The sequence below is a fragment of the Pinus tabuliformis genome, chromosome 1_1, assembly GCF_031772625.1.
Source record: "Pinus tabuliformis cultivar Carrire ecotype Pingquan chromosome 1_1, CPIR1, whole genome shotgun sequence".
In the NCBI taxonomy this organism is placed as follows: domain Eukaryota; kingdom Viridiplantae; phylum Streptophyta; class Pinopsida; order Pinales; family Pinaceae; genus Pinus; species Pinus tabuliformis.
In genome coordinates this window covers 934,366,479-934,378,924 of record NC_142297.1, presented here as the reverse complement: position 1 = coordinate 934,378,924, position 12,446 = coordinate 934,366,479, and the positions used below count along the sequence as shown (strand labels likewise).

General features: G+C 34.7%; 3 protein-coding genes across 3 annotated transcripts; 1 reads left to right on the top strand and 2 right to left on the bottom strand.

Annotated features, from left to right (window-relative positions):
- Positions 1 to 1,968: 1,968 nt before the first annotated feature.
- LOC149217524 (cysteine-rich receptor-like protein kinase 3) lies at positions 1,969 to 4,038 on the bottom strand. Its single transcript, XM_089390253.1, has 5 exons — positions 3,978 to 4,038; positions 3,217 to 3,426; positions 2,755 to 2,989; positions 2,471 to 2,618; positions 1,969 to 2,352 (listed from the first exon to the last, which is right to left on the bottom strand). Exons 1-5 carry the CDS (start codon positions 4,036 to 4,038, stop codon positions 1,969 to 1,971), a joined length of 1,038 nt encoding a protein of 345 aa, XP_089246379.1.
- A 102-nt stretch (positions 4,039 to 4,140) lies between these two features.
- On the bottom strand, positions 4,141 to 4,800 carry LOC149217523 (uncharacterized). The gene is made up of 2 exons (XM_089390252.1): positions 4,652 to 4,800; positions 4,141 to 4,504 (listed from the first exon to the last, which is right to left on the bottom strand). The coding sequence occupies exons 1-2, from the start codon at positions 4,798 to 4,800 to the stop codon at positions 4,141 to 4,143; spliced, it is 513 nt and encodes a 170-aa protein (XP_089246378.1).
- Positions 4,801 to 5,624: 824 nt separating this feature from the next.
- LOC149217522 (cysteine-rich receptor-like protein kinase 43) lies at positions 5,625 to 6,836 on the top strand. Its single transcript, XM_089390251.1, has 4 exons — positions 5,625 to 5,685; positions 6,023 to 6,162; positions 6,272 to 6,371; positions 6,598 to 6,836. Exons 1-4 carry the CDS (start codon positions 5,625 to 5,627, stop codon positions 6,834 to 6,836), a joined length of 540 nt encoding a protein of 179 aa, XP_089246377.1.
- The last annotated feature ends 5,610 nt before the right edge of the window (positions 6,837 to 12,446 follow it).

Sequence of the window (12,446 nt, the reverse complement as noted above, 5' to 3'; positions counted from 1 at the left end):
ATAATATTAAATATTTTTAAAATTATTTTGATATAGTAATTGCAGTGAAATAATTTTATGAGAAAGAGATACACATATTAACAAAGAAAGTTGGTTTTAAATTTCCTATATACTTGACATCTTTAACTAATCTTTATAAATATGTAACAAAAAAATTTAAAAGTATTTTTCAACGTGGAAACATGGTCATTCCAAATGAAAATTTCCTATAAACAGTGGCTGAAACTTGTCAATAGTGAATAATCCTTTAGAACAACCCTAAAAGTGTGATAGGTGAATTGTAAAAAGGGTTACAACCTTTCTCAAATCATATAACTATCTACTCAAAGTTATGGAAATATCTCTTATGTCCAAATTTACCAAATAAAATTTTCAAAACACTCTTAAGAATTGTATGAGATAAAACAAATCCCACATAAAAAACAATTTAAAATTATTTTTAAATATATTAAAAATTTAAATTATTTAAAAATAAGCAAGAAATTAACTTAATATTATTTTAGCTAAATTTATTTTTTAATATTTTAAAACTTTGAATTTTCAAAATGAGTAAAAATATTGAAAGGTTGCTAATATTATTTTAAACCATCTTTCACAGGTTTTAAATTACTTGATGATATCTCGAAAAACTATGAACTACCTTGAAAATTGTGAAAAAGAATCATAGCTATTTTGTTATTATTTTAAACTATCTTTCACAGGTTTTAAATTACTTGAAGATATCTGGAAAAACTATGAACTACCTTGAAAATTGTGAAAAATAATCATAGCTATTTTGTTATTATTTTAAACCATCTTTCACAGGTTTTAAATTACTTGAAGATATCTCTAAAAACTATGAACTACCTTGAAAATTGTGAAAAAGAATCATAGCTATTTTGTTATTATTTTAAACCATCTTTCACAGGTTTTAAATTAGTTGAAGATACCTCTAAAAGCTATGAACTACCTTGAAAATTGTGAAAAAGAATCATAGCTATTTTATTATTATTTTAAACCATCTTTCACAGGTTTTAAATTACTTGAAGATATCTCGAAAAACTATGAACTACCTTGAAAATTGTGAAAAAGAATCATAGCTATTTTGTATTGCTAGGAGGAACATCCCTGAGATATTGGGCCATCCTTCCGAAGGTTCTCGGGAAGGAGGATATTTGTGAATGAGGTTGAAATCAATTTATTCCGCATCTTATAGATGGAACTATTTCCTATACTTGCTCTAGGGAGGAACTATTTCCTATGCTCGGGAAGGACCTAGGCACTGAACCTTAGCCCTACTTGTTACGTCACTGAGAAGCTTTCTTTTTAGTCGAAAATGAGTAGTCTAACTAGGCGGAGGAATTGCTCGCACTGCCTAAAGAGGTCAGAATCCGGGCAAATTATTTTCTAAAAATCTTGTAGAGGCAGTGTTTGAATCATATTTTTGATTGTGGAAATGGATTCAGCACCATCAAAAACATCTAGGACACTTAAAATTTTGAAGTTTAGCAACTATAACTTGGATTTACAAGAATCCTTGCCGGATTTTCTCTAAATATGACTAGAATTTCCATAACTTTCCGGGCAACTCCTCCACCTCATTAGACTACGCAGAAAACTATGAGCCATATGAGCCACCTTGAAAATAGTGAAAATAAATAAAAAAGATTAGAATAACGATAATCAACACCTGCTCCTAGATAGTCAAACATCACATCCTATAATGATTCAGTGTATCATGAAACTCTCAAACTCATCATAAGGTAATTATGAAACCAAATCCAGTGTTTGACCAACTCAATTCTGTCAAAACCACTAACGCATTACAGCATGAATGGAGATAAATATAATAGCAAGGCATCGCCTTCGCCTTATTTTCACCTTCGTTCCATAATGCTCAATGAAAGATTACAACCTGCATAGTAGACTGATGCATTACAGCATGAATGGAGATAAATATAATAGCAACGCATCGCCTTCGCCTTATTTTCACCTTGGCTCCATAATGCTCAATGAAAGATTACCACCTGCATAATGGACATTAGATGGTGCTGCTACTTCCAACGACGAAGTGTTGCTTGACATGTTGTTAGGGTGTCGCATAGGAGTAGTTGTCGCACGTTCAACTTGGTGGGGTGGGGCTAATACACTCTGCTCATCTACAAAAGTAGGGCTTGTGGGCGAAGGAATATGTTCTTCCCCACCTGTCAACATCGACACCACCTGTGACATTGAAGGCCTCAATGTTGCACCCGCTTGGGTGCACAGAAGAACAATTTTAATCACTCTATTCCCTTCTTCCCATGAGTAACTACCCTCCAATGTGGGATCCACAACTTCTAATGCTCTCTCTGCGTTATACAGTCTCCACGTCTGCTAGTTGACCAATATCCACAAAACCATAAAACATTGGTTAGCAAGGAGTCATAGTTGTTGGACATTTTAGAAAATGTTTACTTTAAAGATGAGGTGAGGTCTACATGTGCCATACAGCTTCAGTGAGAAACTCTGTGTCTTGAGGTACACTGTAGTACTTCTTTCTTCCGCTGATAATCTCGAGGAGAAGCACTCCAAAGCTGAATACATCTGCTTTCTCTGTCAATTGTCCGCGTAAGGCATACTCGGGCACAATGTAACCACTGCACAATCAAATCTCCATCTCTTAACCCTCTTAAAATTATATGATCCTTTCTCTATTGTAATTGATTAATATCCCGTAATTTATTAAATAGAGTTTGGGACATCATGAGATTGAACTGTAGAGAGACTTCTTACAAAGTTCCTGCAACCCTGGTGCTAACATGGCTCTCATCTTCTGCAAATAATCTGGCTAAGCCAAAGTCTGCTATTTTGGGTCGATATTTATTGTCTAGTAAGATATTGCATGGTTTGATATCTCTGTGGATGATTCGAATCTCAGACTCCTCGTGAAGATAGGCAAGCCTGCGCGCAGTTCCAACAATGATTTCATACCTCTCTCTCCAATTAAGTAAATGCCGTTTTGTTGTATCTACAATTATTGCATCACAGACATTAAAGGAATTAGCAATGTACGTACACAAACTCGAACAATTCCAGGATTGAAGCAGAGATTAATTAGCAGTGAAAGAGCAAGCGAAAACAAACCAAATATAATCTTGTCGAGATTACTGTTGTGGAGGTATTCGTAAACTAGCAGTCTTTCTGATCTTTGAATAGAGCAACCAAGCAATCTCACTAGATTCCTGTGCTAAACACGAGTTATCAGATTTGCCTCATTCAGAAATTTGTTGTCTCCTTGCCTTGAACCTATATTCTGCCGTTTCATTGCAACCTCTCTCCCATCAGGTAGAACCCCCTGCTTGTTTTCTGCTTTAAAATCAGAGGTAGCCTGTCTTAGAGTATCGTATTTGAAAATGAGTTCCAAATTTGCTAGAGGAGGCGATAAGGTAACTTCTCCTTCCTCACCTGCGGAAGCAATTACAGGTGTCTATTTAAGTAATGAAATAGGCGAAGAGTTCACCATATAGAAGCTAATAAGATCCACATTGAATGATTGAGCAATTTAGGAATCTTTGGTTTGCGAAATCCGTTCCCAAAGTTTTGGGCGAAAGCGAAAGCGAGCCATGGCTGCAATTAACCCAACCGAAGTAGCCACTCTACCTAGAGTTATCCCAAGCACATTATGCTTTTTGCCTTCTGCCAATTTTCACACAAAGCATCACAAATAAATTGGCCATCTTAAATTTCACCAAAATGTACAAAACTAGTTTATAACTTTATTCTTATCATTGTAAAATATTGGGCATGTTAAATTTCACCACAATGTATGAAACTAGTTTGTAACTTATTGTTATCATTGTAAAATATGTGAAGGATGATACCAAATGATGCAGCCGGTGGCGAGGGGATAGGAGTTGTAACACGAAATGTAACCATTAAATTGGGCCTCATGTTTAATTTCACCAAAATGTACAAAACATCATTGTAGAATGTAAACGCTATGTGAAGGAACATACCGGATGATGGAGTTGGAGTCGATAAAAATGGATAAATCTCGTAACGCAGATCGCAACCCATAGTATGGAATTGTGCTCCGACTATTTCATTTTGGCATGGCCATGGATTTGACTGATCAAATTTTATACTTGAGAGAGCAGATAAGCAAGACTTGCAGCTCGCTCACGACAGATCTCTCCAACACTGGGCTAAGCTATAGATCAGCTGCGAAGGCAAAGACGCTGCTAAGAATGCATATGCAGCAAAAAGGTTGGCACTCCCCACGGTTGTTTCGCTAATATTCGAGAGCACGTTTAAAGCAACAGACTCGAACTTCTCTGGCTGGTTAGTGCTATATTGCTGGTTGCATGCACCAGAATAAGGGTGGATACCCTCAGCACTATAATTGTAAAAATAATGATCATCATAACGTATGAAGCAGCCATCTATTAGAATGAATCCAGAAGTACCGTTTTGACATTTATTAAGAAGTATTGCTTTTACTATTGATGCGCAGTATTGGCAGTGAGAGGAAGTTAAATCTCCCCTGTACTCGAGAAGCCCATAAACAAAATCATTGTTGTTTTGCCCAGGCTCAACATTAGAGGTAGCGAATAGAGTCGTGTAAAAGTTGAGCACCAATGATTCCAAAACCTAGTTAAGATGATGCTGGAAGGGGCTACCATTTGTATACTGGCTCTTGTTCCCACAACCGTAGGCATCCGGGACAAATTGACGGACCGAGACATCCGGAACAAATTGACCGACCGAGAGGTGCAGACACGTACATAGAGTGAAGATGAGTAGCATGCTTCTGCTTAATTGTTTAATCTTCATCGCCATTAATATTCTTCATCGCCATTAATCTTCATCGCCATTAATATTCTTCATCACCATTAATATTCATCGCCATTAATATTAAACAATTAAGCAGAAGCATGCTACTCATCTTCACTCTTATGTACGTGTCTGCACCTCTCGGTCGGTCAATTTGTTCCAGATGTCTCGGTCCGTCAATTTGTTCCGGATTCCTACGGTTGTGGAACAAGAGCCAGTATACAAATGGTAGCCCCTTCCAGCATCATCTTAACCAGGTTTTGGAATCATTGGTGCTCAACTTTTCCATGACTCTATTCGCTACCTCTAATGTTGAGCCTGGGCAAAACAGCAATGATTCTGTTTATGGGCTTCTCCAGTGCAGGGGAGATTTAACTTCCTCTCACTACCAATACTGCGCATCGACAGTAAAAGCAAGACTTCTTAATAAATGTCAAAACGGTACTTATGGATTCATGCTAATGGATGGCTGCTTCATACGTTATGACGATCATTATTTTTACAGTTATAGTGCTGAGGGTATCCACCCTTATGCTTGTGCATGCAACCAGCGATATAGCACTAACCAGCGAGAGAAGTTCGAGTCTACTGCTTTAAACGTGCTCTTGAATATTAGCGAAACAACCATGGGGAGTGCCAACCTTTTTGCTGCATATGCATTCCTAGCAGCATCTTCGCCTTCGCATCTGATCTATAGCTTAGCCCAGTGTTGGAGATATTTGTCGTGAGCGAGCTGCAAGTCTTGCTTATCTGCTCTCTCAAGTATAAAATTTTATCAGTCAAATCCATGGCCATGCCGAAACGGAACAATTGGAGCACAATTCCATACTATGGGTTGCGATCTTCGTTGCGAGATTTATCCATTTTTATCGACTCCAAATCCATCATCCGGTATGTTCCTTCACATAGCGTTTACATTCTACAATGATGTTTTGTACATTTTGGTGAAATTTAAGATGGCGAATTTATTCGTGATGCTTTGTGTGAAAATTGGCAGAAGGCAAAAAACATAATGTGCTTGGGATAACTCTGGTCACAATGGCTACTTCGGTTGGGTTAATTGCAGCCATGGGTCTCTTTCGCTTTCGCCCAAAACTTTGGGAACAGATTTCGCGAACCAGATATTCCTAATTTGCTCAATCATTCAGTGTGGATCTTATTAGCTTCTATATGGTGAACTCTTCGCCTATTTCATTACTTAAATAGACACCTGTAATTGCTTCCACAGGTGAGGAAGGAGAAGTTACCTTATCGCCTCCTCTAGCAAATCTGGAACTCATTTTCAAATACGATACTCTAAGACAGGCTATCTCTGATTTTAAAGCTGAAAGCAAACTTGGTGAAGGAGGGTTTGGATCCGTCTTCAAGGTAAGGGCCTAGGATCATTGCCTTCCATTGAATTACATACAAGTTGGTAGCAGGTCCAAGTCAGTTATAATGAAGAACAAAATATAATTTTGAATTCATTGATCTTCAGGGGGTTCTACCTGACGGGAGAGAGCTTGCAATTAAATGGCAGAATATAGGTTCAAGGCAAGGAGACAACGAATTTATGAATGAGGAAAATCTGATAACTCGTTTTTAGCACAGGGATCTAGTGAGATTCCTTGGTTGCTCTGTTCAAAGATCAGAAAGGCTACTAGTTTACGAATACCTCCACAACTGTAATCTCGACAAGATTATATTTGGTTTGTTCTCGCTTGCTCTTTCACTGCTAATTAATCTATGCTTCAATCCTGGAATTGTTCGAGTTTGTGTAGTACGTTGCTAATTCCTTTACTGTCTATGATGCAATAATTGTAGATACAACAAAACGGAATTTACTTAATTGGAGAGAGAGGTATGAAATCATTCTTGGAACTGCGCGCAGGCTTACTTATCTTCACGAGGAGTCTGAGATTCGAATCATCCACACAGATATCAAAGCAAGCAATATCTTAGTAGACAATAAATACCGACCCAAAATAGCAGACTTTGGCTTAGCCAGACTATTTGCAGAAGATGAGAGCCACGTTAGCACCAGGGATGCAGGAACTTTATAAGAAGTCTCTCTACAGTTTAATCTCATGATGTCCCAAACTCTATTTAATAAATTACGGGATATTAATCAATTACAATAGAGAAAGGATTATATAATTTTAAGAGGGTTAAGAGATAGAGATTTGATTGTGCAGTGGTTACATTGCGCCCGAGTACGCCTTACGCGGGCAGTTGACAGAGAAAGCAGATGTATTTAGCTTTGGAGTGGTTCTCCTTGAGATTATTAGCAGAAGAAAGAAGTACTACAGTGTACCTCAAGACACGGAGTTTCTCACTGAAGCTGTATGGCACATGTAGACCTCACCTCATCTTTAAAGTAAACATTTTCTAAAATGTCCAACAACTATGATTCCTTGCTAACCAATGTTTTATGGTTTTGTGGATATTGGTCAACTAGCAGACGTGGAGACTGTATAATGCAGAGAGAGCATTAGAAGTTGTGGATCCCACATTGGAGGGTAGTTACTCATGGGAATAAAGGAATAGAGTGATTAAAATTGGCCTTCTATGCACCCAAGCAAGTGCAACATTGAGGCCTTCAATGTCACAGGTGGTGTCGACGTTGACAGGTGGGGAAGAACATATTCCTTCGCCCACAAGCCCTACTTTCGTAGATGAGCAGAGTGTATTAGCCCCACCTCACCAAGCTGAACGTGCGATAACTACTCCTATGCGACACCCTAACAACATGTCAAGCAACACTCCGTCATTGGAAGTAGCAGCACCATCTAATGTCCACTATGCAGGTGGTAATCTTTCATTGAGCATTATGGAGCCAAGGTGAAAATAGGGCGAAGGCGATGCCTTGCTATTATATTTATCTCCATTCATGTTGTAATGCGTCAGTCCACTATGCAGGTTGTAATCTTTCATTGAGCATTATGGAGCCAAGGTGAAAAGGCGAAGGCGATGCCTTGCTATTATATTTATCTCCATTCATGCTGTAATGAGTCAATGCTTTTGACAGAATTGAGCTGGTCAAAAACTGGATTTGGTTTCATAATTATCTTATGATGAGTTCGAGAGTTTCATGATATACTGATTCATTATAGGATGTGATGTTTGACTATCTAGGAGCAGGGGTTGATTATCGTTATTCTAATCTTTTTTATTTATTTTCACTATTTTCAAGGTGGCTCATATGGCTCAGTTTTCCGCGTAGTCTAATGAGGTGGAGGAGTTGCCCGGAAAGTTATGGAAATTCCGGTTATATTTAGAGAAAATCCGGCAAGGATTTTTGTAAATCCAAGTTATAGTTGTTAAACTTCAAAATTTTAAGTGTCCTAGATGTTTTTGATGGTGTTGAATCCATTTCCAGAACAAAAAACATGATTCAAACATTGCCTCTACAAGATTTTTAGAAAAAAAATTGCCCGGATTCTGACCTCTTTTGGCCGTCCGAGCAATTTCTCCGCCTAGTTAGACTACTCATTTTCGACTAAAAAGAAAGCTTCTCAGTGATGTAACAAGTAGGGCTAAGGTTCAGTGCCTAGGTCCTTCCCGAGCATAGGAAATAGTTCCTCCCCGGAGCAAGTATAGGAAATAGTTCCATCTATAAGATGCGGAATAAATTTATTTCAACCTCATTCACAAATATCCTCCTTCCTGAGAACCTTCGGAAGGATGGCCCAATATCTCAGGGATGTTCCTCCCAGCAATACAAAATAGCTATGATTCTTTTTTACAATTTTCAAGGTATTTCATAGTTTTTCGAGATATCTTCATGTAATTTAAAACTTGTGAAAGATGGTTTAAAATAATAATAAAATAGCAATGATTCTTTTTCACAATTTTCAAGGTAGTTCATAGCTTTTATAGGTATCTTCAAGTAATTTAAAACCTGTGAAAGATGGTTTAAAATAATAACAAAATAGCTATGATTCTTTTTCACAATTTTCAAGGTAGTTCATAGTTTTTAGATATATCTTCAAGTAATCTAAAACGTGTGAAAGATGGTTTAAAATAATAACAAAATAGCTATGATTCTTTTTCACAATTTTCAAGGTAGTTCATAGTTTTTCCAGATATCTTCAAGTAATTTAAAACCTGTGAAAGATAGTTTAAAATAATAACAAAATAGCTATGATTCTTTTTCACAATTTTCAAGGTAGTTCATAGTTTTTCGAGATATCTTCAAGTAATTTAAAACTTGTGAAAGATGGTTTAAAATAATATTAGCAACCTTTCCATATTTTTACTCATTTTGAAAATTCAAAATTTTAAAATATTAAAAAATAAATTTAGCTAAAATAATATTAAGTTAATTTCTTGCTTATTTTGAAATAATTTAAATTTTTAATATATTGAAAAAAAAAATTAATTATTTTTTATGTGGGATTTTTTTTATCTCATACAATTCTTAAAGAGTGTTTTGAAATTTTTATTTGCTAAATTTTGACATAAGAGATATTTCCATAACTTTGAGTAGATAGTTATATGATTTGAGAAAGGTTGTAACCCTTTTTACAATTCACCTATCACACTTTTAGGGTTGTTCTAAAGGATTATTCACTATTGACAAGTTTCAACCACTGTTTATAGGAAATTTTCATTTGGAATAACCATGTTTCCACATTGAAAAATACTTTTAAATTTTTTTGTTACATATTTATAAAGATTAGTTAAAGATGTCAAATATATAGGAAATTTAAAACCAACTTTCTTTGTTAATATGTGTATCTCTTTCTCATAAAATTATTTCACTTCAATTACTATGTCAAAATAATTTTAAAAATATTTAATATTATTTTATTTTTATAAAGATTATTTAAACTATATTATAATTAATAAAAAAATATAAATTATTTTATTTTAAAACTATTTACATAATCATATATTACTTTAAAATTATATTTTTTTTAATTTGATTAAATATAATTAAGTTTCTATAAATATAGTTAAGTGTCTTAGAAGCCAGTCTATAATAAACTAAATTTCATTCGACATATATACACATAAACTAAACTAAACATATCACTTCTCCTAGAATAATAACATCTTGTGGATAGGCATATAAATTAAAATGGATTATTTTAATTGAGGTTGGGTATTTTCATGTTTATAATATTTATACAATGTTTAATTAATGTAATTACATGCAAATGTATTTAGTTTTTATTTTTATTTTTATTATAGCTTTGTGGGTTGGTTTAAATGATATATTAATTTTTAAATTTGGTATTCTAATTTGTATGTAATATGATTTGTAATACTTGTGTGTACAAGTATAAAATGGTCCAATTCTCTTAGTTATATACTTCTATTAATTTGTGATTTAGAGTGATATTAGGTGGTGAAACATGTATACACACACGTGTGCAAGCTAATGAACTCGTCACTATGTATTCCAGTTATGACTATGTATTCCAACTATGTGATATATGGGTTAAAAATGAATTGAGCTTTATCACTCAATTATGCAATATTTATATCATATTGGTGTATACATAGAAAGTTTGGCCTATGTCTTATTCTTGTTATTCGTGAAATATATATACATGTACAAACTAGTGCGGTTACAAAAACTATTCATATTACATACAATACAATTGGTGAGGTTACGATACAATTGGTTAGTTAGCTCAATTGGTTGAGTTCTTGTTGTTAAAACACCTTTGCCATTGAGAGTTTATGAGTTGAATTCTCTAACATCTTTCAGGTCAAGCTTGGTAGCATTAATCCTATGTTAACATATATGTCAAACCAAGTTAACATATATAGGCTAAAATTGATATATATATATAGACTCGACCAGGTCTCTTGTACATTTATTTAAGATATATATGCTAAAACTGATATATATATATATATATATATATATATATATATATATATATATATATATATATATATATATATATATATATATATATATATATATATATATATATATATATATATATATATATATATATATATATACACAAAACTGTGTTAATGTGCATCGCCGAAATTTGATAATGTATGTAGCATGAAATCATAATTGCGACATGAATTTGTTGTATATACATTTTGTGGGATATGTATGTTCAACATATGATTTACGATATATCTATATACCCTGTGATATCAATATAATCAACACAAGTGATTTATTTAAAAGGGTGAGTTGAGCAACACCTCGATTTTACGTAATCCTGTGGATTGGGACTATATTTAATTCGTTTTATCACTCGACCTCCACCCTAGGACCCCAATGGGAAATTGGGTGAGACCCTCCTATACTGCATGTTGTCTTTTTCCATTCGGTAGACCAGGTTACGTTAAATCCATTTTGTCGCTAGACTTCCACCCCTAGACCCAAAATAGGGTAGGGGCAGACCACCAAATTCTTTCTCCCTTCATATCCACCTTCAGTACATCACTATATATATAAACGTACTAACACAGACCCAAATAAAGTTTGTGGTGGTGGTAAATTGGTTATGTGAGCACATCGCAAAGCGCACTCACACTTTATACGTCCACTAGGGCTTTCTACCCGAATAAATTCTGTGGTGTTGCTAAATCGAGAGCACATCGCAAAGTGCACCCACACTTTATACGTCCGGTGGTGCTTCGTAAGAAAGGTATACACAATCATGGGATACTAACCCCCAGTGGGCAATGGGGTGGATCACATTTTCATATTATAACATCTTTGTAGTAATATTTATATACATATCCAAACATTCATTGGTAAAAAATCATATGAATAGTCATGGGACCCTCACCTCTAATGGGGTGGAAGGGTGGGTCACGCACCCTTGTAAATATTGCATATTGTGAAATTTGGTTGCCACATACATTGTGTTTGGTTTAAATGTGGTGCGCTATATTTAAATAATTGTTTATAAACCTTGGTTCATGCAATTACATTGTTGTGTTGAGAGGTGCTCTACAACTCAATATAGGAGTAGATGTGTAGGCATAAATGTTTAACTTTTAACATTAACATTTAACATTTATATGTATGCTCAATTAAAAAATAATAAAAGATTAAAATTAATATAGATCTTAGTATGGTGGATATGTTGTAGTGTAAACATTTAAATCTTACCAAAATTAATAATAAAAAGTCAAAAGTAACAAAAACAATAAAATTCAATTTGTTATGTTGTAATTTTGTTTTGCAGGGCACCTTTGCTTGTGCAATTCAAGTTAGTACACTGGTCAATGCCAAATTAATAATGGTTGATAAATAAATCATTCTACAATCTTGCTTTGCTAGTAACTAATAAAATGAGATGTCAAGTCAATAAGTAAATTGTTGGCTCAAATACAAGAACTTGCATAAATTTTGGTGGGTAGTAACCACTAGTAAGTCTACACATTTACAATTTTAAGCCTAGATAAGTGCTAAAGAAAACATATATAATGTCGAGAAGTAACTCTTGTAAGTATATTTTTTACATCTTATTCTTATCCATTTTGTATGTAAATACTTGCTTAAATTATGGTGGTGTTGACAATGATGGATCCACCAACATTCAAGTGATCTCCCCAGTATGAAGTCACAACTAGACCTCACATCGTTTGTTGTAGGAGTCCCATCTGGTATGATGGCATGGTTTTCATTATCTTAAAGATATGCCTTAGCTCTTGCATGTCAGCACATGAGAGTGGTATACTTA